The sequence below is a fragment of the Asterias rubens genome, chromosome 15 (assembly GCF_902459465.1).
Source record: "Asterias rubens chromosome 15, eAstRub1.3, whole genome shotgun sequence".
NCBI lineage: Eukaryota > Metazoa > Echinodermata > Asteroidea > Forcipulatida > Asteriidae > Asterias > Asterias rubens.
In genome coordinates this window covers 6,965,627-6,992,323 of record NC_047076.1, presented here as the reverse complement: position 1 = coordinate 6,992,323, position 26,697 = coordinate 6,965,627, and the positions used below count along the sequence as shown (strand labels likewise).

Here is a 26,697-nt window from a genome sequence, read left to right as displayed (position 1 = left end):
TATCACAGGAGTCTTGGAACATTCGTTAAATCTCCCCCCAAAATCGGGGGGAAACATAATGCCCGTGCGTAGGTTTCCCGCAGAGCCCGCCCCTTTTTTTTGGGGGGGGGGAGATTTAACGAATGTGCCAAGACTCTCCTGTGATAGCGGTTCTCGGGTGATAGCGGTTCGTGGTTGATAGCGCGCCCTGTTGTGACAAATCCAGGAGAGTCTTGAACCAAGACTACCCTTGTACATATTTTGGTGAAAAATTTGACAAGTTCACAAGGCTATACACTTGTACACATTTTCAGGTAAAATTCAGGCTAAGTTCACAAGGCTTTTATAAAACTTTTTATTGGTGCCTTTTTATAAAACTTGAGCTATGATTCAAGCTATATTTAGGGAAATATTGATACTTGAAACGTACACATTTTTCTGCAAAATTTGACAAGTTCACACGGCTATACATTTTCAGGTAAAATTTAGGCAAAGTTCACAAGGCCTTGTACACATTTGTTGTGCAAAGTTTGACAAGTTCACAAGCATTTTTATCAAAATATGACAAATTTTTAAGTTATGAATTTATGCTCTAAAATGCTGAAGTAGGCTCTACTGATGCCTTGTTATATAGCTTGAGCTATGATTCAAGCTATATTTGAGGAAATATTGATACTTGAAAAACTAATAGGCCAAGCAACAAGGGGCAAGTCCTCCATTTTTACAAAATTTGGGCCAATTTTGAAGTTTTTATTTGATGCTCTAAAATGATGCAGTAGGCTCTACTGATGCCTTTTTTTATAAAACTTGAACCATGATTCAAACTATATTTAGGGAAATATTGATACATGAAAAATACATGAATAGAAGAGAAACATAACGATAGGGTGTGAGTAAAACCAGCATTTTTATTAATTTTTATGCTCTTAAATGATGCAGTCAAAATACTGAGGCTTTGTATATACATGCAACTATTTTTGATTTCTTGAACCTAGAAGTTTATGTAAAGAGTATCATACAAGGTGTTTTGATTCTGTCCACACACAGTGTTTCCAAGATAAACCCGAAGGTGTCTAAAAATAAACCCACTAGCCCAATGATCTAACTTTTACGGGTTGAAACTGATTCGGTCTAACTTTAAATAAATGCAGTAAAACAATTTTTAAAAAGTGATTAAATGAAACTGAAGGAAAGAGTGAGGCACAATTGAAACAATATTTAAAACAAGAAACCTTATTAATACAGAGCCAACCCTATATAGAATCCTCTCGCAAGATGGATTGAAACGTCTAAATTGAATCAAGAGTTAACCAGTTTCTGGTTTCTGTTTTAAGTTCAGAAAACACTTTAGGAAAACATATAATCCCAGAAAGTTTATAAGAATCTGTTCTAGGTTTACCATGATGAAAAGTAAGAACATATTAATCTTAAAATTGCTTAGAAAATTACAACCAGGATAAGAAGTGTTAAAAGCCAACTGCTTGGCAATTAAACTCGACCTGATCTGCGACTGAAACGGCCGTCATCGTTGATGCGCCAAAGCCAGTTCTGGCAGCTGTCTGGAGCCGCTACTGCATCCAACAGAAACTCCCCGTTGAGTAGGAATTCCGCAAGCTGGAGACCGATGAGCCTATTCTGATGCTTGACCAGGGTGAAGGGTGTTGGTACGCTCTGCATAAATAAAAAGAACAAATATAATAATTAGGGAGGCTAATCATTTTTACTCGCAGCTAAGAGCTGAATTGCGAAGGATGCGGCTACAACATGTTCGCATAAGGTCAGTGCAAAAGTTACATTCTAAACTTTGCGGGTGAAAACCAAAAACAAAACTCTAACTTTTCCTCATTGTTTAGTTGAGGCTTGAAGATGAATTTGTTATCGCGCTCGTGAATTAGTGCATTTGGGTCCCATATCCAACTCGGCCTTGTTGGATATGGGACGCAGAAGTGCTATATTTTTCCGTATTCCACTCGCGCATGTGCGATATCTTAAATTGTACCTTTGAGAAGGCTGTTTTAGCCACATCGCTGACCAGAACACCAGATGATACCTTCATTTTAATTGGGTCCGAGCCATCAGTGAAGACAGTCACAGACGTTTCTGCAACACAGACATTAAAAGATAAACAAACTGAATGAGGCTTTAATGATTACTAAACGCAATGTTTTACCAGGAGAAAGTTCGGGTGCGACAAGACTTGACTAGACCGACTAGACTATATCAGAAACCATAAAGCACAGGGAGATTGACTATATGGAACCATTCACTGGAGCATGGTCGACTATGGTAAATTTAACGTCCGTCGATGTCGGTTTTTTCCCATAACCGATATATCGAAAATTTAATATCGAATATACTCGATATATCGAGTATTTCCCGCGCGCAAGATGGAAGCCTAAAAACAGCACTTGGTATACTCATGGAGGTAGAAATATATATACCATAGACTGACAGTTTAATAGGGTTACATTTCAACCTGTTTTTGTCTGATCCCCCGAACTTGTTTGTAGTCCAAACTTCTGCGGCAGGCCGGCGGATGATGGCGAAAACACAAAGAACATGCAGACATACTTGGTTGTAAAACGTATTTTATTTAATAGGGCAACTCAAAATGATGAAACTACATAACGACGACGACTTTTCTAATACTCAAACACAGATTTCTTTTAAATAATCGGACACTCTTTTGGTATTTTCGATATCATTTAGGAACATCGAAATTTTCAAAACATCAAAATTTTCGATATATATCGAAAATCCGATATTACGATATGATTATAAAAGTGACATCGGCGATTTCGATGTCAAAAATATATCGAGTTTTTGAGTATTTTCAATATATCGACGGACGTTAGGTCAATTCGAGAGTTACGTCACAGTTTCTGGTTTCAAATATACGGCTCTGGTCAGGGCCCAATTTCATAGAGCTGCTAAGCAGACAAATTTGCATGAAATTTCTTCCTTGATAAAAACGGGATTACCAACTGAATTTCCATTTGTTGCATATTGCTTGGTACTGGTATTCAGCTGTTGCTTGCTTATCCAGAAAATCACGGGAAATTCGGTTGGTAATCCTGTTTATATCAAGGAAGAAGTTTCATGCTAAGCAAATTTTTGTGCTTAGCAGCTCTATGAAATTGGGCCAAGGTCTAGTCGCTCACCCAAACTTTCTCAGTTCCCATACTCCTGAGAAACAGTCCAATCAAAAAGTGCAGTCACAGTTTCATTTCATTTATTAAATAAAGGCAGTGGACACTATTGGTCATGTTGGTATTTACTCAAAATAATAATAACTGACTTGGTAAAAAGCAATGGAGAGCTGTTGATAGTATAAAACATTGCGAGAAATGGCTCCCTCTGAAGTAACGTAGTTTTCAAGAAAGAAGTAATTTTCCACAAATTTGATTTTGAGACCTCAGAATTAGATTTTGAGGTTTCGAAATCAAGCATCTGAAAGCAAACAACTTGCATGGGTATTTTTCCTTTCAATAATGTCGCAACTTCGATGACCAATTGAGCTCAAATTTTTACAGGTTTGTTGTTTTGTTCATTTGTTGAGATACATCATGTGAAAAGACTGGTCTTTGACAATTACCAATAGTGTCCAGTGTCTATATTTCTGGTCGTGAAGCCAAGGACTCTCAGAGGAGCAAATCATGGAAGGAAGTTTCAGTTGTAGATGTGGGAGAAAAAAACCAGAGAATTATTCCAGGGAAAACCCACGCAGATACGTAGGAAGTAATAATGGACACAACAAATATTGTGTGACTGTGACTCCTCAATACGGTGCCGATATGACTTTTTTTTTTCAAATATCAAGTAACCATGAACAATTCCAAATCTGAAGCCAAGGCGAAAAACATCATAATTACAGTTTGCCTTGTACAATGTCTTCAGTTGGTTTTACTTACTCAAGGAGTTCAAGCTGCTGGGCAACTCTGTAGAAACCCCCGAGGTGAAGGACCGAAAGCCAGAAGTTTGGATTTCCCTGACACCAAAACTGTTGGAGGTTCGGCTTGGACATGGGGCGATGGGATTGCTGCCAGTCTCGGCCTGAAGAGAAGTAATAATAACAATAATAAGCATTTCTTGTATATAGCTCATATTACAAAAGAGTCTCTATGCGCTTCTGTGATTAAATTAAAGGGGTTTTAAGTTAGCGTGGAACAATCTTGACACTGTTGGGCTCCATAGTTTAGGTGAAGCATATTTAAAGGAACGTTGACCGTAGAACTTTGTGTGGTCTGAAACTGCTATGACAAGACCTTTCAAACTGGAACAAAGTTACCGCGGAGGGTGATAATCTTGTAGGAAATTCCATTTCTTTGATTGTATTTTCACAGTTGTCTGCCGTGCGTACACGTACAGTTGCATGCAATATTTCACGAAAATGGCGGATTTGTGAGACGTGTAACGACCAAAACCCAACGCAGAAAAAATGTATGCTGCCATGGAATCTGTTGAAATGAGTGGCTTGTTGCAGGTAAAAATTCGAGTTATGAAGCTTTGAAAATTTTCCGACCCAGAAACGGGCCCTAATATGTAGGACTCTGTCTGTATCCATAGATGAAGAGTCCTATAGGAGAAATGGCAGCTCTGCATACACAATCCACTATCGATCACCGAGGTCTAGTACCAAGACTACCCCTGTGCATAGTTATACTCACCGAGTCATACACAGTCCGTGAGGAAGACCTCTCCACTGATCCAACGACCCTGTCAGGAAGGAAAATCCCTGGAAGCTCCAGAGAGTCATCTGAAATAAAAATAAAAAACATTCATGACAAGAAACGTTACTTTCAATAAAACGGATATAAAGCAGGCCTCATTTCTAAAATGCGATACTAGCATTAATGCAAATTGTTAACTATGAATATTCATTTATGGGCACTTGACTCAAAGAGGGAAAAGCTTTTCATTTTACCATGTTGGTCCCCCGTTTGGTCTTGGATGAAGCTGCGAGCTGCCAGGCTGTTGGCTGAAGACAGGCTCATGGAAAGTAGCTCTGGGACACCCAGTAGTGGACTTGCAAGATTGGCATCGTTCTCGGGCAAGGTGCCGTCAATTTCGTCAGCTTGGAGGTTCATGTTGAAATCAGATGCATCTGGCAAGAGTAGACCAGGAGCATTGGCAGCGGGGCGAGTGCCTTCTCCTTCTCCAATGTTGGTCTCAGGCAGGGTGCCGTCAATTTCGTCGGCTTGGAGGTTCATGCTGAAATCAGATGCATGTTGCAAGAGTGGACTGGCAGCATCGGCAAGGCGGCGAGTGCCTACTCCGATGTTGTTCTCGGCCTGGGCGCCATCAAATTGATCGGCTTGAAGGTTCATGTTGAAATCAGATGCATGTTGCAAGAGTGGACCGGCAGCAGTGGCAGTGGGGCGAGTGCCTTCTCCGATGTCATTCTCAGCCGGGGCGCCGTCAAATTGCTCGGCTTGAAGGTTCATGTTGAAATCAGATGCATGTTGCAAGAGTGGACCGGCAGCAATGGCAGTGGGGCGAGTGCCTTCTCCGATGTCGTTCTCGGCCGGGGCGCCATCAAACTCCTCTCTTTTGAGGTTCATGTCAAAATCAGGGGCACGTGGCAAGAGTGGACCAGCAGCATTGGCAGCAGGGCGAGTGCCTTCTTCGATGTTGGTCTCGAGCGGGGTGCCATCAACTTTGTCAGGTCCGTACATGTCTAGACCAGGTCCATACATGTCTTGTCCAGGTTCGTATGAACCAGGTCCATACAGGTCTTCATCACCCTCCGGTTGGCTCAGTGGCTTTTCAATGTTACTACATGTAGGAGAAACAATTTTAGGTCATGTCAGCTTGCTTATTTTTATTAATTTTGTTCTCTTCTTTTTAAGTTCACCCCGAATGAGGCTAAAAGCTACTCTTGGTGAATGGCTATGATAAGTAAAAATCTAAGATGAAAATAATTCAGAGCTGAAGGTAGGAGTTGATGTTCCTCTTTAAGCAGTCTAGGATGGAGGGAAACATGCACCAGGCAAAGAGTTCCAAATAAATGCAGTACGTGGAATAAAGCTGATGGAATGTCACTTTGTTCTGCATCTCAGCAAAGCAAGAGTGTATGGGTGAAAAGAAGGAGTAAGTCTGGTTTCAGGCTCAAACACCCAGATAGGAGGAACCAGGGCCCATTTTCATAGAAGCACAACAATTTGTTAAGCATGAATTTTTTGCCTCGATAAAAAAAAGATTACCAACTAAATTTCCATTTGTTGCATACTGCTTGTTACTGGTATTCAGCTGTTGTTTGCTTATCCTGAAAATGACATGGAAATTTGGTTGGTCACCCAATCTCATGCTAAGCAAATTTTTGTGCTTATGTGCTTAGCAGCTCTATGAAATTGGGCCCTGGTCTCCATGAATAAGTATTGCTACACAAACCAGTAACCCTGTGCGATTAATTCCCCTTCTCTTTTCAACAGGCATGATATTTGGACCTTGGAACACAGTAGGAGAATTTTATGGAGCAGTGGGCTGACCTACAGTATGTGTACACTCGACATATGATGTAGGCTGTAAAAGACTTATACTGCTTATTCATCACAACTTTTCTAATCTTTCCAAGGGCAAGAAAAATCAGACTAAAAAGTAGGAAGAATACATGTATCATGCCTGTTACAATAAGTGCACTGGATTGTTTTTCCTGCATTACACAAACACACAGCACCTACAGCTTTAGGTCCAATTCGAAGGACAAAGGGTTAAGTGTCTCGCTTAAGGATCCCCATCCCCCCCCCCCTAAAAAAAAGAATAAAATAAAATTACCTTTTTGATGGATTCTGCGTGACGTCGTAGAACTGGGTGATATCAAGGCTCTCATCTAAGGAGACAGATTGCTGGGATGCTCTGAAGTATTCCACCTGTGGTCCTCTCGGGGTGCAAGGTGTGACGGGCTCAACACATACTGCTTTGGGGATACCAAAGGGGGCTTCGGGTGGTGGTTTCAACTCCTCCTCGATGGCTCGTACATTGTAAAGCTCATCCACTACGCAAATAGAAAGATTTGCATTAATAGTCATTGGTACAAGTTTTAATGACATAGATTAAGGGAAAGCTACATTTAAGGCAAAGCATACCTTGGTTTTTTTTGAACCATTTGATTGTTTTGGTCCTATATACAAATGTAAATGTACACAATAAAACTAACATCTGAAAATTTCGCTTCAAAAGGTGGTCGCGATTTTTGAGATAATAGCAGAAAATCCAGAGCGAATACAATACACACGCAGGAAGAACAATCCCTAATAGGAATACACAATCTGAGTGATGATGCAGTGATTAATTCTGAGACCCAATTATGTAGCACCAGTGTAAGTGTTTACAAGGTGCTACGGCGAATACAGCAGCCACAGCCAGGAACACCGGGGCAAACCCCTTCTCTTTTCGTTAAGTGCACTGGGTTCTTTCATTATGCGTTACACAACACATGGGCCAACGGTTTTACGTCTCATCCAAGGGACGAAGCAATGGTTAAGTGTCTTGCTCAAGGACACAAGTGTCATGGCTGGGAATTCGGACCCATACACTGCTGATCAGAAACACCAGAGTTTGAATTCGGTGCTCTTAACCGCTCGGCCACGATACTTCCACATCTAAAACGTATTTACAAGTTATGATTAACTGTTTAATACTTTTTACATGCTAAAATAACTTGAGGAGAAAATTATTTTAGTGACATTGTTTAATTGGACATGGCTTTAGTTTCCCCTCTGTTCAAATCTTTGTGAAGGAACCGAGGCTTATAGCATATAGTCTGGCCCCTCTTCCGTACAATGATTGTTAACAGCCAAAGCTGATGTGGTATACGAGGAACGTTGCAACTCACCGAGGTCATGTGGGAAGTTCTCCAGGACTTTGGCCGACGAGGGTCTCTTACGAAAATTGGTCACCAGTCCATTTGCAATAAAATCACGAACTCTAAGATCGGCATTGATAGGAACATCTTCCAGCGGGGGCGGAGCACTCCCAATCTGTTGCACAAATCATGAAAAATTGTATTATGTTATGAAGCCTTGACCACCTCATACCCCAAGGGAGGACACAATCAGCCAACCAGTGGCCGTAGCAGGAAACAGCGCCACCAACCGACTGGTGGTGCCTAGTTCTGATGATAACTAGTGATACTAGTCAAAGCATAAACAAATTTTTTAACAAAGCTACCAACGAGGTCATGTAGCATGCACTGCAGTTGGTTGCTCCAAGTTGCCTGTAAACGTTTCCTCGTGTGACGAGGCCCTTATGCCCTTTCCTTTTGCAGCGATATTCGCAAGTGAGTTGAGCAAAGTTTAACTGCTGCGAGCCAATTTGTGACGACAACATTCACTTTACGCATTCTCATTTGCATGAAACTTAAACCGGGCTGAAGTGGTTGAGCATCTTTGCAAAGTTAGGCAAAGCTGCAGCAAGCACTCTCATACTTACAATGAAGATCTTGACTGGGACGCCTTTCAACCGTCGGCACCATGGTGGGTCTCCACTAATAGCACAGACGAGGGTGCAAAATCCACTCCACACGTCAGCTGTTCCGTTATACATTTCACTTCCTGCAATTGAGAAAAAGTATATAAAAAAAAATAAAAAAACAAAACAAACTATTGTTAACCTGCAACTTGCATCGACAACCTGCACCAACGTGTTTGCCATTTCGTGGTGTATCATGGCTGAGCGATCATGCGCACTGGACTCAAACTTCAGATCAGAGTGTGGGTTCAAGTCCCGGTCTGGACACTTGTGTCCTTAAAGGCAGTGGACACTATTGGTAATTACTACAAACAATTGTTAGCATAAAACCTTACTTGGTAACAAGCAATGGAAAGCTGTTGATAGTATAAAACATTGTGAGAAACGGCTCCCTCTGAGGTAACATAATTTTCGAGAAAGAAATAATTTTTTATAAATTTGATTTCAAGACTTCAGAATAAGATTTTATTATTATCTCGCAAATTCGACAACCAATTGAGCTGAAATGTTAACAGGTTTGTTGTTGAGATACACCTAGTGAGAAAACTGGTCTTTGACAATAGCGTCCAGTGTCTTATAACCACCATTTTCCCAATTTATTATTCCAAGGGCAAAAAGAATCAAAAAGCAGACTGAAGGAGGACGAATATCATGTCTGTACTTACTTGCAACTTCTGGTGCCATGTAGCACTCTGTGCCTTCCAGTTTAGTGGTCTGCAGCGTATCACCGTCGAGTCGCTTTGACTCTCCAAAATCAATCAACCAGATGTGGTCAAAATAATCTGCCATTATGTTTGCGGCTGAGAGAAATACCATAACAACAAAACTTATAAGGGGTTTATGTACTTTTTGTAGGACACAAAACACAAAGTTCACAGATTTACATTCAACTTACACAGTTTGAAAAAAACGAAAGTAGAAGGCTTCCCTTAAAGTATTACTTTAAGTGGCGTAGTTTTTGAGAAATGATAAACACATTGCCCAACAATAATTTTTTTCTTCCTAATTTTTGTTTCTTTTTAAGCAAGGTCCCCACTGTTTTTTTTTTTCCCACAAAAAAAGCAAAGGAAAGAACAGATGCCCTCACAATCGGATCATTCGGATTCCTTTTCATAGAGTCCTCTGTTTCAACAGGCAATAACCCATCACCACAAAACACATATGTAGACCAAAAGATCTGTGCCAAATTTCACATAGCTCCTTAGGCACAAAAAGTAGCTTAGCACAGTCAAATTATGTTTTCCAGAATAAGGTTAGCAGTGAAAACACCGATTCCACAAGTACCAAGTGTGATAGGTATCCCGCTAACTGCAAAACAACCTTTTAAGCAATATACAAGCAGCTCTACGATTGGAGTGTTGTGGCCGAGCGGTTAAAAGCACCGAACTCAAGCTTTGGCGTTTCTGTTCAGCAGAGCATGGGTTCAAATCCTGGTCGTGACACTTGTGTCCTTGAGCAAGACACTTAACTATAAGTGCTTCTCTCCACCCTGGGAGTAAATGGGTAACTGTGAGGGCAGAGATGGTTCTTGTGATTGATTAACTTAGTGGGCTACATACTGGCAGCACAGGCTGTATACCCCCCAGGGAGCTGAGAGGGTTTAAGGAATTGTGACCAGGAGTACTTATGTTTGAAGCGCTTTGAGATGCCATTCGGGTGTATAAAGCGCTACATAAAAAACGATTATTGTTGTTATGATTATTATTATTATATTGGGCCCCGTCCACAGGTTGTGACACCATTCGTTAAAATGGCTTTAACTTACGTTTGATGTCCTTGTGGACAATTCTCTTTCCATGCAGCCAGTCGAGTGCTTCGAACAGCTGTTTGATAATGAACAGCGCCCTCCCTTGTCCAAGAACAGTCTCACTCTCGATGAGCTTCTGCAAGGTCTGACTCGGATGGTACTCCGAGAAAAAGTACACCATGTCCCCGTTCCTCATCACGCCAAGAAGCTTATTGATGTTGGAGTGGGCCAAATCACTCCAAATAAGGGCCTCGTTGGGCGAGAACCTTCCTAAAGGAACCTTAAGGAAAACACATTACATTGTTTGTATTTTAAAGGCAGTGGACACTATTGGTAATTACTCAAAATAATTATTAGCATAAAACCTTTCTTGGTGACGAGTAATGGGGAGAGGTTGATGGTATAAAACATTGTGAGAAACAGCTCCTTCTGAAGTGCCATAGTTTTCGAGAAAGAAGTAATTTTCCACGAATTTGATTTCGAGACCTCAGATTTAGAACTTGAGGTCTCGAAATCAACAATCTAAACGCACACAATTTCGTGTGAAACAGGTGTGTTTTCCTTTCATTATTATCTCGCAAGTTGGATGACCGATTGAGCTCAAATTTCCACAGGTTAATTGTTTTATGCATATGTTGAGATACAGAATCTGTAAAGGCCAGACTTTGACAATAACCAATAGTGTCCACTGCCTTTAAAGAGTATTGAATCTGTGTCCAATTTCTTAAAGCTCCCTAAGCACAAAAAAGTAGCTAAGCACAATAAAATTATGCTAACTAGAATTAGGTTACCAGTAAGCTTGGGCGATATCACGATATTATCGAATATTGCGATATTAATTTGGAAACGATTTCGATATCGGATGGATTTGGTTTTAATCGAAATATCGATATATCGCGATATATCGCGATATCGATTTAATATCGCAATGTATTTGCTAGCTGAGACATCTTGCACCCCATAGGTTTGGAGTAAAACCAGAAGAATAGGTCATTAGAACACCTCTCTATGCCTGTCTCTTCTACAACTTTCACTTGGAGTTTGAAGACTGATGATGTCAAATTTAATTAATCACGATTATATCGAATATCGCGATTTATTGTCGGCGATATATCGTGAGTAAAATAAATCGATATCGCCCAAGCTTAGTTACCAGTGGAATACCATTCCACAAAATACGATATAAATTTTATAGCCATAGACTACATTAAAAAACAACATTTGTTGGACATATTGTCAGATGGTTAAAGAGGAACAGGCCACTGATGGGGACATACAAAACACAAGTAGGACTGTTCCTTACTCCATTACGGAATGTAGTGAGAATTTGGTTGTGATCAATCGCTGTACATGTGAAGTACATGTACTTCGTTGCAATTTCTCCACACATGCATATTCTGGCGACGTCAACATCTAGCAAGGGTTGAATCCGATCGAGAAACACCCTTTTAATGCACGCAATAATAATGGTGTAGCAGTGTGGTGTGGACGCAAACCCCTTCGCTCATCCCCCGATTTTTAATTCAAGTTCATACTGAACTCGGAGACCACATAATTATTTTGAAGTGAAAAATCCGGAAGATTCTTATGCCTGAAAAACACATTGGTGTGCCAAGAAAATGAGCAATGGTAACCTAAAGCAAATACATGACACTAAACGGGACACTGACAGAGCACCAGCGCACCAGCGATCTCACATGAACAAGGGACGTCGGGAACGCAATGTGCGTGATCGTGTGAATGTTGTTCATGAAATTACAAACAACCTTTGTGACAGACAACTGGCACCCAAAACAAGGGACATTGGTCTTCGGCTCTCGTGTGAAAAGGGCTTTAATCAAATAATATTGTCTGAGAATTTTTCAGACCAGCAAAAGTAACCTACTCGTTTGGCGACAAAGTTCATTCCGCTAACTTTGTCCCGGATCAGAATCACACTTCCGAAGGTTCCTTGTCCAAGGTACATCAATTTGTCGTACTGGAGTCCTTCCTGATACTTTCCATTTTTTATCACCATCTCCTGGAGAAAAAAAAAAAAAAAAAAATAAAATAAAATACAAACAAATGAAAAAGTCATTTATGGAGAGAACATATCTTTATCATGCTGCCACCATCCTGGTCATGTTCCCTGTATCGATTGACAGTAATAGATGCTAATATCATCTGTACATAAAGGAACCAGACTATTTTTTTTCCTTCCAGCCTCGGTTTGATTACATTGAGTTGAAGGGAACAAGAAACAAGATGGCCGCACCATGGGGAAAGGTCTATTCGGGCAACTGAGACCCTACAGCAAGCTCACCCTGTAATACAATAATATCCTTGGGTCCTGACAAAAAAATGTTGCGCTACGAAAAAAAAAACCTACACAGACTGTTCTTGTAGGAAAGCATACAATGTTGTTTACTGGCCCATTTTCATAAAAACCTGTAGGCAGACATGTTTTGGTTACTGAGTTCACAGTCATTTCCATAATTTCTATTTCATAAACACTTCTAACTGCGCAATGAGAAACTGCCTGCACAGACTGTGCTTCCAGGAAAGCGTACGATATCATGTCCTTACCCAACATAAAAAAAGGCTTTGCGTGGGAGATGTCTCTCCTTTGTATACACACTGAAACCAGACACCGGCTTGACCAGCGCTGAGTAACTTTGCTCCTGCATGCTGGACTGAAAAAATCACTGGGCAGTAAGCTTGGGCGATATTGCTTTTATTATCCCACGATATATGGTCAATTTATGTTTGAAGTGTAAAATTTAGACATTTTACTATGCCCAATTTTCATACTTCAAAAATCTAAACAAATCGAGGTATGGATCTGTGAGGTGTACTGTCTACCCATGGTGTTGTAGCTCTATGAGTTACACACACATAAAGTGTCTTTTAAAGTGTCTACGGCGCATGACTGTTCTTACATGTGTGTATATCCTGCCCATCTTGTTCTAGCTAACCAATAAGCATCCATATTGCACATGGGGTGACCTCTCATTCATAAAACGGTTGTGGATGGTTTGTGGTTTGTGTAATATGATCCCATTGTGGTCTGCAGTTCGGCCGAGGCGGCGCACAAGGCTCCCACACAGGGGAGGTAAATGACACATTGTGTTACTTCTGCAGTGTCTGTGGGAGACCGCAAGTCTTTGATGTTATTTTTTTTTTTAATTGGGGAATCTTGGGGTTGGTTCTGGGACTTTATATTTTTTTAACAGCCCTTTGTGGTTGCAAGACGTCTCAATTAGGGAAGACATCATGATACTTCATCAAAACCACGATATGCCGATAATTCAATTAACAAAAAATCAAGACCATATGGTAATCGTTTAAGAAATGGTATCGCGATTTTCGATTATATCGAGATATCGCCCAAGCTTACTGGGCAGGCTCGAACTTCTAGATTTTACTGAGTATCCATTTAGCAGATTTATGGAATGACTGTAAGCAAAGCAGAGAGCGTGCTACAAATGTAGTTTGCCAGCTGTTATTGTCAGCAAAGAGTAACACAACAATGTAAATCCACCCCACATGGGCAATAAAATCTGCTCAGGAAAATGGACAGGCTGCCACCCTTGTTGGCATTTTTAAAGACACTGGACGCTATTGGTAATTGTCAAAGACCCGTCTTCTCACTTGGTGTATCTTAAAGACACTGGACACTATTGGTAATTGTCAAGGACCCGTCTTCTCACTTGGTATATCTCAACACATGCATAAAGTAAACAACCTGTGAAAATTTTAGCTCAATCGGTCGTCAAAGTTGCCAGATAATAATGAAAGAAAAAACACCCTTGTCACACGAAGTTGTGTGCTTTCAGATGCTTGATTTCGAGACCTCATCAAATTCATGGAAAATTACTTCTTTCTCGAAAACTACGCTAGTTCAGAGGGAGACAGTTCTGACAATGTTTTTAACTGTCAACAGCTCTCCATTACTCATTATCAAGTAAGGTTTTATGCAAACAATTATTTTGAGTAACTACCAACAGTGTCCAGTGCATTTAAACCTGCATAAAGTCTTACTTTGCAATGAAGCACTCCGTCCTGATCTTCTTGGAATTCCTTGTAATCATGCTTGACGATTCTCACAACCAAAGGTTCTACATCACTCCCCTTTCCATAGCAGACTCTAGGGGTATCTGTACCATCCTTGGGAGCCCCCGGACCCGGTCCAGCCGCACCTCTTTCAGAGGGACCATCTTCAAGACCAATATTAAGCAAAGCACCCTCCAGAGCCTTCCTTGTGGCATATTGAGGACCCATGGAGGTAGGAGACTTGAAAGTCAAAGCTGGCGGACCTCTCGGCCGTTCCTGTTGGCGAGTAGGAGGTGGTTGTCCTGGGGGTAGACTGATGTGAGTCTGACGCCCAGTGTCATTGTAGAATCCCTTTACGGCTTCCGAGTTGTGCTTGCTGGGAGGCATCTGATTCTCTCTCTGTTGACATCGTTGGGTCCCATCCAGCATGTACTGCTGCATGGGTGTGTCTCCCGCTGGTCCAGGGTTCCCCAACCGCCTAGGTTGAGCAATCCCGCTTAAAGACATCTGCTCCATCCCAGCCCCAAGCTCATCAACTTCTCCAACTGAATTCTCTCCATCCAGGAAGGGTGCTCGAGCCCTCTGCTTCATTCCTTTCTGACAAATTCTGGGCTTCCTGACACCAGAAATGTGGCTGTCACCTCCTCCGAAAGGCTGCTCTTCATACTTCTTCTCATTTTCCTTCTTTGTCTGGATGTCTTTAGCAGAAATATGTTCGGGTTGAGGGAGTGCAAGCTCTCTGACCATAAATACCAAATCTTGCTTGGCCCCTGTCGCTGCCTCTCCACGGGCAGCAAGGGTGTTGGCCCCTGTCGCTGCCTCTCCACGGGCAGCAAGGGTGTATCTTTCAGACCCGCCAAAGTCTCCCGTCTGAGACTCCTGCTTGTCTTTCTTCTCCTTCTTCTTCTTCCTCTTCTTCTCAAGCTCCTCGCTCTCATGATCTCTCTTCAGCTGCATCTGCCGAGGTCTCTTCCCATCATCTCCATCATCGTCATCTCCTTCCCCTCTGGTCGGATTAAATCCGTTCTGCAACGATGGAAGAGTGACCCCAACCTGTGAAGAACAGATGAATAAATGTAAACAGACTCAGAGATAATACTGTTCCCTTATTGTCAAAGAAATCCATGGACAACACACGTACGACGTGTGGAAGACCATGTACACCTAGTCTTGGCTCAAGGTGTTAGCTTTTTAGTACAAGGCACTCTCTTGGTGCAATGTGACAATGACATTGAAGTACATGTATAATGGACATCGCGCTAAGCGAACAATTAACAACAACGGCTTCAATCAAAGACCAATGCAGAGCATTTGACTTGGTCTAGCCTCCAAATCACATGTCAAAATCTAATCGCAATTAAAGAAGGGGAAAAAAAACATGGCCCAGCCATTTGTCCATGGTGGAGACAGGAAAAAAAGCGGGGCCCGCGAGAAAAAGCGAAATGGGAAAATGAAATAAGCAGAAGTCTCAAATGCCTGAATTTACCCCTGGGTAGAAAGAAGCAAGTCTCGTGCTCAGGGACACAAGTGTCACGATGGGGACTCGGACCTGAACTCTGATGAACAGAAACACCAGATTTTGAGTTAAGTGCTTTTATCCGCTCGGCAACGCAACCCCACCGAAAAAAACAACTAGATCATCGTCAAAGAAGTTTGAGTGAGGGATTAATCACCTGTCCACTTTCTTTCATCGGTTGGTCAGCTGGACAGGTCCCTTTCCCTCCATTGCCGCTTGTGTCATTTGTGGCACTCTTAACTTTGTAATGATCATCAGAAAGACGCTTTGTGGATTCTTCTGTGCATGGAGGTGAAGCATAATTTTCATATATACATTACATGGACAATGCCTCTTTATAAAAAGTACATCTTTACCAACATGGCTGCCTTCAATAAAATGTGTTTGTTTTTATGATTTCATTCAAACTTTTGTCTCTTGATGGAACTTCCTATTGACATCATCAAGTCGCCATCTAAGAGGTAAACTGGTGATGAAATAATGAAAACGCCAAAGAGTTATATATGAGAACTAGAGGGCGCACTGGCCTATACACGGCACGGCATGCGCGTATGCGGCCATTTTCTAAGTTGACAAAACATCATCGCGTAGCGTCCAATAAACACAAACTCCAACGTGTACTTCATATCCAATGCGCGTAAGTAATATTGCGCGTGTCTCCTTGCGGTCCCGTCGCACTTGTGTAAGCAACATCACCAGTGCGCCCTCTAGTTCTTATATATAAATCTATGGAAAACGCACAGATTTTTACATGTGGCACACAGGATTGGACAAATGAACAACTAGACTGGTCCCCAGTCCTTAAGAGAAAAGGATGGGTATTGGTTTCACAGAACTAGCGATACCATGTGATACAAGGTACATGTTTTACAGTACGTATTTCCATATGATGTTTTATATGTAAGCGTAAACACACAATTTGAGTGCGAAATTATTGTGAGATCATACCCTGTGATCATCAGGGTATTGCCGCATGCTTACAGCCATTCTCTGGTGTAATTTACGAGCCTCTGAGTGTGACATAAGATGTTCAGGCTAATGAACAACCTCCTTTTGACACCTAGGTGAGGGCGCCCTACTTAAATCATGGCATGTACTCTAGGTCCATCAAAGAAACTTAAATATTACCAACTCATTAAACTGGTTTTAATACCGCTTAACGCCACTGGACACTACTGGTAAGTACTCAAAATAATTGTTATACATTGTAATAAAAGCTTACTTGGTAACAAGCAATGAAAAGCTGTTGTAAAAAAAATGTGAGAAACGGCTCCCTCTGAGGTAGCGTAGTTTTTGAGAGAGAAATAATTTCTCAGTAAAATATTTGAATTGATTTCGCGACCTCACGATCTGAAAGCACATAACTTTCTGTGACAAGGTTGTTTTTCTTCCATTATTCTCTTGCAACTTTGATGTCCAATTAGGTTAAACTTTCCACAGGTTTGTTATTTTGTGCATGAGATACAGCAAGTGAGAAGACAACCACAATAGTGTCCAGTGTCTTTAATGCCTTTTGACTGAAAGTGCCTCAATGCCCAGAGTGGAGTGAAGAGACGGACCTTTCTTAAACTTACTTTTGGTTGAGAAGGTTTCCTTAAAAGAAGCTTCAGCAATGATGTTTGTATCCACCTCCTTCAGCAACTTCTCAGTTTTGTTTTTCTCGTCATTTTTATCTTTCGGATTCTCATCTTCATAATCTCCCTCTACTTGGAGTCGAAGGTCTGTCTCCTGACAACCTGCCTCCTGTTGTTGGGTGCATTTAATTTGGTCATCCTTTAGCAACTTCTCAGCGTTGTCTTCTTTCTCTTCTTCAGGAGGCTGGACGGGTTCATGGTGTTGGTTCTGCAGAATTTGGTCCTCCTTAAGCAGCTTCTCAACAACGTCTTTCTCTACTTCAGAAGGCTGGATTGTCTCCTTGTAATGGGTCTGTTCAATTTGGTCCTCCTCTAGCAACTTCTCAGCGTTGTTTTTTTTCTCTGCTTCAGAAGACTGGACTGTCTCCAGGTGTTGATTCAGCAGAATTTGGTCCTCCTTAAGCAGCTTCTCAACACTGTCTTTGTCTACTTCAGGGGGCTGGATTGTCTCCTTGTAATGGGTCTGTTCAATTTGGTCCTCCTTTAGCCACTTCTCAGCGTTGTCTTTTTTCTCTGCTTCAGAAGACTGGACTTTCTCCTGGTGTTGGTTCAGCAGAATTTGGTCCTCCTTAAGCAGCTTCTCAACAACGTCTTTCTCAACTTCAGAAGGCTGGACTGTCTCCTTGTAATGGGTCTGTTTAATTTGGTCCTCCTTTAGCCACTTCTCAGCGTTGTCTTTTTTCTCTGCTTCAGAAGACTGGACTTTCTCCTGGTGTTGGTTCAGCAGAATTTGGTCCTCCTTAAGCAGCTTCTCAACAACGTCTTTCTCAACTTCAGAAGGCTGGACTGTCTCCTTGTAATGGGTCTGTTTAATTTGGTCCTCCTTTAGCCACTTCTCAGCATTGTCTTCTTTCTCTGCTTCAGAAGGCTGGACTGGTTTGTGGTGTTGGTTCTGCTGAAGTAGGTTGGTCTCTATCAGCTTCTCAGACTCGAGAATGTTTATGTGCTTTTCATCTTCCTCCTCTTCTTTTCTTTCCTGGAGAATGTTACTGTCCACAGATGATTCGTCTGCCACCTCAACTTTGGTCGACACATTTTTATTGAAGGATGTAGACTCCCTCCCTGTCAAAAAGGACACATGCAAAATAACATTAGAATTTCAGAGATAACACCAACTCTTTCGAATAGACCAATTGCGCAACTAATATTTACACGTGATCACGTGACCCCAGATGGGTATAGAAAAACACAGCTACACAGTAAAGACATGGGAAGACTCGTACCGATGGACCATAATCGGCTGTATTTTCTAGAAATAACATGTTTAATTCAAAAGGAAGCCGGCAAAGTTGAATGTTGTGACATTGATTTAAATCACATTTGCTTTTTTATAAATCCAGTATTCTACAACAGCGGTTTCTTTGAGAGTATGGTTAGATTACGTAAATTACCGAGGTTTGAGCGAGCCCACACGCCGTGGTTTTTGCGTTATGCATGCCGTGAAGCTTATGATAAAACCTGGGAAGACCAGCCTGGGGATCATCTTAAGGGGATGAACTTTTATTTACAACGTAAAATGTAGGGCCACATGCATTAAGTAACACTAAACTCACACACGTAGAAAAACAATTAACTTACCTGTTTTTATTAAATTTTGCAGTTCATGTACAACGTAACAAAGGGGAAACACAGCACAGTCATCACTAGTCGCCTGATTTCCAAAAGGAGTTGAATCACTGAAAAAAATAATGATACAGAAATAACACCAGATAAAAAAAAGGAGTTCACTTTCACCCTTTGTAAAGTTGTGTACCACAAGATCATGCTTACACATTGTTTCTTTTCTGTTAAGCAAAAATTTGCAGGGAACCAGTCACAAACAACACACTATGTGGTATTTTGGCTGGTAAGCTGTTTTCTGCTGAGCAAGATTTGTCAGTGGTAAGCAATAGACTTACCTTTGCATGTCCCCCAAAAGTCCCCCCCCCTCCCTCATGGAATGCCTACTATGCATAGAAGGCAGGCTATATTTTTGGTTGTTGTAAAAGACCATTATCCCCACTAAGTATTGCATGTATATAACCCATTGTATCAAATCAAAAACCTGTGAAAATCAAGGCTTTATTGGACCTAAGTTTTTTTTTTGTTTTTTTTTGTTTTTTTTGTTGATATATTTATGTTGGAAAAGAGCTCATTTCCTTTGCGTGTGTTGTTATTTTATTTTTTGTTATTTATTCATTTACTGATTCACCTATTTGTTTAGCCATATATTGAATTTTTTGTTGTTGTTTTGTTGCTTTGTTGTTTTATTGCTTTATTCATATTTAATCATCTGTTTATTGATGTAAGAGTTTAAGTGGAAAAGGTGATTGCTTGATTAACTTTTTCGTTGATTTACCTATTTTTTGTTAAATCCATCCCTTTATTGAATTATTTGTTGCTTTATCTCTTTTTTACATGTACTTTTCTAATTATTTATTCATTCATTTGTTAATACTTTTTATTTATTTGTTTTAATTAACTATTTATTTGTTTATTTATTTATTTGCTACTTGCTTGTCTAATTCTTGGTTTTGGTTTTGTTATTTTAAATTGTGCTTTGTGTAAACAGATTATTTATATTAATATTTATTTCAAATTATTATTATTTTCCAAAGAGAGTATTTTATATAGTGTGTTTGCTTCCCCATGTGACTGGATTAACAGGCTTTCGAGCTACAGTGTTTAATTATACTTTTGTTGATCCTGGCCATCACATTAGGGTTGTTTTATAATTTCCTGTGTCCTTATTGTTTTTCTTGCTTTGTATTTACTTGTGTACATGTACTTATAATTATCTATTTGACATACTGTCTGCTTGTATTTGTAATTGTTTATCGGCCAAATAAAGAATAAGAATAAGAATAAGTTGCATTGCAAATAAATAATGAAATAAAGAAAAAACCTTGTTGCATACAAGTGTGTTTATCCAATTTTTACATGTATGTCTATTGGTGGGTGACAAAACATCCTACATGTATTATTGCAAACAAGCACAGGTCGCTAGTTTGCAGTCTACCGGAAAGGGGAAAAAAACAAAATGAAACCCAGAACTTCTTGGAACAAGTCCAACCAGCTCCATGGTCCAACTATGAAGCCGGAACTACTTGTTGTTCAGTGGTATTGGGTTAATTATTCACTAAATTGTCTGGAATGCTACATGTAGACACTATCTGCAAGTCAACATACAGATACAATCAATATTATTGTATCAGGGGTGAGAAACATTTCTGACAGAAAGGTCTGAAACAGCAAACCAGGGCCCAATTTTCTTATAGCCTTCAAGCACAAAAACTTGCATAGCACAGAATAGTATTTCTTAGCAGAACAAAATACATTAAGCTTGCATTGTTGTGGCTGATGGTGCCCGACTCAATTTTTGCTAGGCAAAGAAATTTATCAAGCAGTATTTTTTATTTTATTTTTTACAGATTTATGAAATTGGGCCCCGATCTTAAGGAGGTACACATAAATGGCAGCATTCCCACATTTTGATCCTGTGGAGTTTTCCAAAAAGGCTTTAATAATAATAACAATAATAACAATATATTTATAAAGCGCCAAATTGCCAAAGGATACGAAAAAAGGGGAAAAGACAGAATAAAGATAAAGACGACCAGCTTTGAAGAGGCTAAAAGGTGGGTTTTGAGAGCATGTTTGAAGGCTGGGACACTGTTTGAGCTTCTGGTTAGGGTAGGCAAAGAATTCCATAGTTGGGCATGTTGGGGAGCAGCAATTGAAAATGCCTTGTCACCTGCAAGTTAATGGGTTATGTGAGCTTTGGAGTATCCTTTGTGCTTGAGAAAAATACAACACTTTTTGGTTTACGAGAGTCAGACTTTTTCTATCTCAATTAAAATTTTTAACCAATTATTCTCAGCCATCTACATGTATCGTACATGATGAAGGAAACCTTCCCCTAAAACTCTTGCTTAGCAAAAATAGGTTCCCAGACAAAATTACTGTTTGGTTACCATTGCTGTGACTGGTGGTACCCCACTCATTTTTCGCTTAGCAAAGCCATTCGCTGAGATGCAGAATCTTCTGTTGAACGACTTATTAAATTGGTTATTGAAGTGGGCAGAGAAAGAAAGTTAACATTTAAAATTAAGTTTTAAAGACGGGCTGTATGCTGAGTTTAGAAAGTGTGAGACGCTCTATACATAAAAAAAGACTAATTACCAGTTTTAGGTTACAAAAAACCCAAAGCAAAATGTTAGTAAGTACATGCATGGAGAAATCTATTTTTCCTACACCGTACATGTAAGTAAAAAAAACTGATCAAAGAGGGCAAACAAGCAAAATATGTTCTTCTTTTGTTCCCAAATGTCTCATTCTAGCACAAATATTCGAAAAAATGTTGCAATTTAGACAAATAGAGCAGGAAGTTGCACACATTTGACAATAATATTTACTAGTGCTGGGCGAATAGTGAAATTTTGATATTTGGATACCGCTGGCCAACTATCCGAAATTAACCGGATATTCGAATAGTTTTTTTTTCGCCGCTAGAGGGCGCTATTCGTTTGTGAATGAGCGGATTGATATTAGTTTTAGACAGTGTCACTCAGTCCATTCATAAAAATAACCGGATCTAATTTAAAGATGGCGATTTGCTTTTTTTTTTGATCGTGATTGACTCTACGTGAAAGAAAACTTTCGTAATCTTTGAACAAATTACGTCAGAAATGTCATTGTTTTAACTCTTCACGGAGGTGAGCATAGTTAAATACTTAATTTATGCTGTTTTATGCTGTCTTAAATGAAGTTTCATAAGGATTCAGACAAACCATTCCTATCAGTTGTCGCCCGTCGTCCGCGGATATTCGGATATTAAAAGAATATCCGGTTACTTGGTTGTAATTACAGAACTATCCGGTTTATAAAAAGGTATTCGCGCCCTATGCGGATATCCGATTAAGAAAAAAAGGCATTCGCGGTTACGGATAGGAAAACCTATTCGCTATTAACCGGATATTCGAATAATTCGCCCAGGCCTAATATTTACAGCCACTATGACCAATCAATGACATGTGCATACAGTACAGTGTACATGTATCAGCTTTTATCACATGACTTGACAATTCCATCTGGGAATTGTGCCAAGTCTTGTGATTCCCATCCAGGTGTACAATATTTCCTGCAGACAGGAGAAACTCATGAATTATTCATGACGTCTGGACTTGTACTGGGGGGGGGGGCAATTTATTTTAGAACTTATCAGAAGGGAAAAAAAAGTGTAGAATTTCTCAGATACAGTATACAAGTCATGCACAATAAGCTTAATGCACAAGCAGCTCATTAATTGATGATCTGCTGATTGTCTAAATTCATTACTTGACCATTGACCATTTTGCCTGATGCTTCCTTTTTTAAAGGGCAAGGGCAACAAGGTATTCTCTCCTTAATAGTATTAAAGGGAACCTATGAGAAAATTGTTAATTTCTACTGTAGAGCATTTCAAGGGCACTAAGGTAATGAACAGGGGGTACGGAGGCAATTGCCTTTGTTGTCTCCGTGAAGTATCAGGCCTGATTTAGGCCTACTACTTTTGTACATGTACTTATTTATATACAAAAACTGATAGTAGTAATTCTTGAAAGAGAAACTTGACTACTTGTGTACTACTGTATGTACAATGTACAACATAAGTCATGCGCATACAAAACTAGCTCATGACTGTCTGGGAAATCACAAGATTTGGCAGAATTCCAACCAGAAAAACAATGAAAGCTTTCCATGGTGTGGAACAGGAAGTTCCTGTTGAAAAAGTAAACTTTGCAGGTGCAAACAAAGTGTAAATGTTTTTTAGGAGGAGTGTTGGCTCCGAAAAGAGCTGATTGGGCATCGTAAAGTGCAGTCAGCTCCAACCTGCCAATCAAAATGTAGACTTCTTTGGGAAAAAGAGTTCATGAATTATTCATGACTACCTGAACAGATGACAGAACTTGACTAAAATTAAACTAAATTGTACATGTATGTACATGTAGTGCCTGGAAAACAAATAACTCAAGAATACATGACTAACCGCTCCCAAGAATGTTTGGCACAACCCCAAAACTAAACCTTTTAACAAAGATTTCTTGCCGAAGACCAAAATAGCTCCAGAAACTATGACATCAGTGTCTAATTTCATAAAGCGTGTAGGCCTAAAGCATAAGAACTTGCCGACAAAAAATCTGGTTATTTACCAGCCGAACATTCCATAAGATTTACATTGCTGCAACTAGTGTCCCATTAATTTTTGGCCAAGCACAGACGTTTGCTAAGTAGCATTTTCTGTGAAACAGCTTTATGAAATTGAGCCCTGGGATGGATTTCACAAAGAGCTAAGACTAGTCTTATCTCGAGTTAGGACTAGCCATATGTTTTTAATCTCTCCTAGGACTAGTCCAAAGTTAGGACTAACTCTTTGTGAAATCGACCCCTGATCACAAAAAGCTGTGTCACATAAAAGCTCACATAAACCTGATGTACTGTTTCTGAAGAAGAGGATTAATTTGTTCTCAAACAGTTCACTAAGAACTTTTTTTACGACAATCACACTCCTTTCGAGAGTCAAAAATGTCTAATAAAAATATTGCGGATACATGTACCGTTCCCGGCTCAATAGACACACAATGCACTTGATTCTAACACAAAGAACTACTTTTTAAAGGAACGTTACAGAATTGGTAAGAAACAAAATCATGAAGATCACAGATTTACATCAAACTTACACGGTCTAACACGGATGATGATAGTAGAAAACATCCCTTGAAATATTTCTGTCTGAAATTTCATATTTGATGAGAAATAAATAATCTAATTTCGCGTTTGGAGTTTATCGCTCAGGGAGCGTTTTATACATTATTGTTTTGGCATCGATGCAATGCAAAATTTGTAATCGTTTTTTTACTATTCTCTCGTGACCCAGATGGCCGATCGATCTCAAACTTCTACAGGTTTGTCAGTTTATGTATATGATGGATTACATAAAGTGCTTACACTGCCATCAACTGTTTTGTTAGCAAAAACCAATTCTGCAATGTTCCTTTAACAATCCAATGCCTATAGATAGATCGTTTGAGGGGCTTCAATGTAAAATTCAGTTTCGTGATCCACTCATTTCCCAAAATACATCATGAATACTTTTAAGAGAATATTGCAAGTCTCTAACCACAGGTTATGAGTGTATAATTGCGATGTCTTTGACACCCTTCAAATGCAATTCTCATTGAAACTCGCAAATGTTTGATGAAGTCACATTTAAAAAATACTGAGGCATGCAACTGTATGCCTGTATACAACATGTACTGTACAGGCATTTGGTCTGTAAGTTTCTATTTCATTCCTAAATTTGGTAGATATAATAATCAAACTTGACCTTAACAATGGCATCAAAATCCTCTTTCCATCAGGTTTTTAATCGATAGCGTAATTTTCACAAATTTTGCTCTGAAAGGGTATCAAACACAACAGCAGAGAGGGCGCTCAAATGAAGGGCTTTTTCCTCCATGCCCATTGAAATATTGCAGTGAGCACAAAGGCAAAAACCAAGTATTACAGAAAAGGAAAATTGTTTCAACTTAGGCCTTGAACTTCGCTCTTGAAGGGACACAGCAATTTCCCTCTAGACAGGGGCACTTCTATTTTTTAAGGAAATGTAAATTTTTATAAGAACTCTGCAGACAGGGGGCACCACAACTAAAGGACAGGGCACCATGGCAGTTGCTGTCGGTACTGGGTTAGTTCAAGGCCTGTCACATCATTGTACTACCTCATTTTAGTTGTAGTAATAATAATAATAATAATAATAATAATAATAATAATAATAACAATGTCTTCTTATCCAACATTACTACCCCTGGTCACTGGGCCTTAAACCATCTCAGCTCCTTGGTGGTGGGACTACACAGCCTTGTACAACATTAATATGCGCTACTCGGCTAAATCAATCACAAGAACCATCTCTGCCCTCGCAGGTACCCATTTACCCCTGGGTGGAGAGAAGCAATTACAGTGAAGTGTCTTGCCCAGGGACACAAGTGTCACGACCGGGATTTGAACCAACACTCTGCTGAACAGAATCACCAGAGCTTGAAATCAGCGCTCTTATCCGCTAAGCCTAAGTGAATTGCTGTTAATTTGTCTTAAAAAATAATAATAATGACTTACTGGCAACCCATACTCTCTTCAGGGACGGGTAGTCCCATGCTGCTGAGCACCAGTTCTTTTTTTATGTTGTGATGGTCAAGAATCTGTGAAGGTATTCAGGTCAATCTCCGATATCACCGCTGTAATTTGAAAAAAGGGAAAAGAAAAAAGACACTGTCAGTTTCAAAATATAGTTTAGAATGACACTCGTACTGTTCAGAACTCGTACATAGTAGAACAAGGGTTTGCACTTGTATTTTTTGTTAGCTTTTACTTCCATCGAGACCTGTTAGCTTGTTGTTTTGCTAGTCCGCAGATGCTGAAACCAAGATTTTGTAAAAAGGTGTCAAAATTTGCTGGAAATTAAAAAATTGGGTGTCCAAATTGTTTATGTACAATACATGTAAATGACAGATAAAACAGCGTGTCCAAATTGTTCACTTACAAGCAAGTGACAGATAAAACAGGATATTGACCCATTTCACCTGACGTCATCAACAAAAAAATTTCACTGTGCGTTTTTATATTACATGTAACTCTATGGTGCGCGTTATGCAGTGAAAGTGTGCATTTTAGGCGACGCGGCGTTAATACACGTAAACCTAACTGCCCACCAACATGGTGAGCGTGGCATTGGTCGCCGCGTGTGATACGTGTGCAAGGGGTCAATACATCCAAATTTAAAACCTGGAGACGAAAGACACACACATTGACACCCACACTACTCCTCTGGCTATAAACACAAGTAACATGTACAGTGTTAACATGTACGTAGTCAGCAAGCTTGTTACTAGTCCATAATTCTTATAATGTAGGTACCATGCAGGGACATCGTTCATCACCTACCTGGCCAGCCACGGATTGCTTGGAGTGAATTTTGACTGGTCCTCGGGTGATTTTACTAGCATTTGTCATTTTGCCAGCAGACCAGAGAACACTACCTGTTGGCAAATGCACCCAGAACCTTTTTGACTCTTGAGTCTCTGACCTAGAGGGGTTGAATGTCATTCACAATGTATGAGCAAATAAACATGGGCAGTGAGCATGGACTGAATGACAGTGGAACACACAACAACACACAGAAGCCACAAGTCCAATGCGTCCACTGAATTCATATTTATTGTTTGCACACAAACCACCGACGTCACCATTCCAATACACCAATAGCTTGAGAGAGTGGCAGACACGTGACTACATTGTGCATG

At 40.1% G+C, this 26,697-nt stretch overlaps 1 protein-coding gene across 3 annotated transcripts in view; it reads right to left on the bottom strand.

Moving 5' to 3' along the window:
- Positions 1–867: 867 nt before the first annotated feature.
- Positions 868–26,697, bottom strand: part of LOC117299836 — a 46,953-nt gene continuing 21,123 nt past the window's right edge. For 2 of the 3 annotated variants that reach the window (XM_033783382.1, XM_033783383.1), the window contains exons 3-18: positions 25,514–25,632; positions 18,956–19,053; positions 17,318–18,439; positions 15,901–16,022; positions 14,216–15,280; positions 12,081–12,215; positions 10,214–10,475; positions 9,114–9,248; positions 8,410–8,531; positions 7,814–7,958; positions 6,754–6,973; positions 4,904–5,754; positions 4,647–4,735; positions 3,891–4,032; positions 1,979–2,079; positions 868–1,650 (exon numbers count right to left, since the gene is read on the bottom strand). In XM_033783382.1, the coding sequence (XP_033639273.1) occupies positions 1,468–1,650; positions 1,979–2,079; positions 3,891–4,032; positions 4,647–4,735; positions 4,904–5,754; positions 6,754–6,973; positions 7,814–7,958; positions 8,410–8,531; positions 9,114–9,248; positions 10,214–10,475; positions 12,081–12,215; positions 14,216–15,280; positions 15,901–16,022; positions 17,318–18,439; positions 18,956–19,053; positions 25,514–25,551 (4,830 nt within the window). In that variant the 5' untranslated portion in view covers positions 25,552–25,632 and the 3' untranslated portion in view covers positions 868–1,467. Of the gene's footprint in view, positions 1,651–1,978; positions 2,080–3,890; positions 4,033–4,646; positions 4,736–4,903; positions 5,755–6,753; positions 6,974–7,813; positions 7,959–8,409; positions 8,532–9,113; positions 9,249–10,213; positions 10,476–12,080; positions 12,216–14,215; positions 15,281–15,900; positions 16,023–17,317; positions 18,440–18,955; positions 19,054–25,513; positions 25,633–26,338; positions 26,526–26,697 lie in introns of those variants that run through there. The other variant, XM_033783384.1, reaches the window with a different exon arrangement.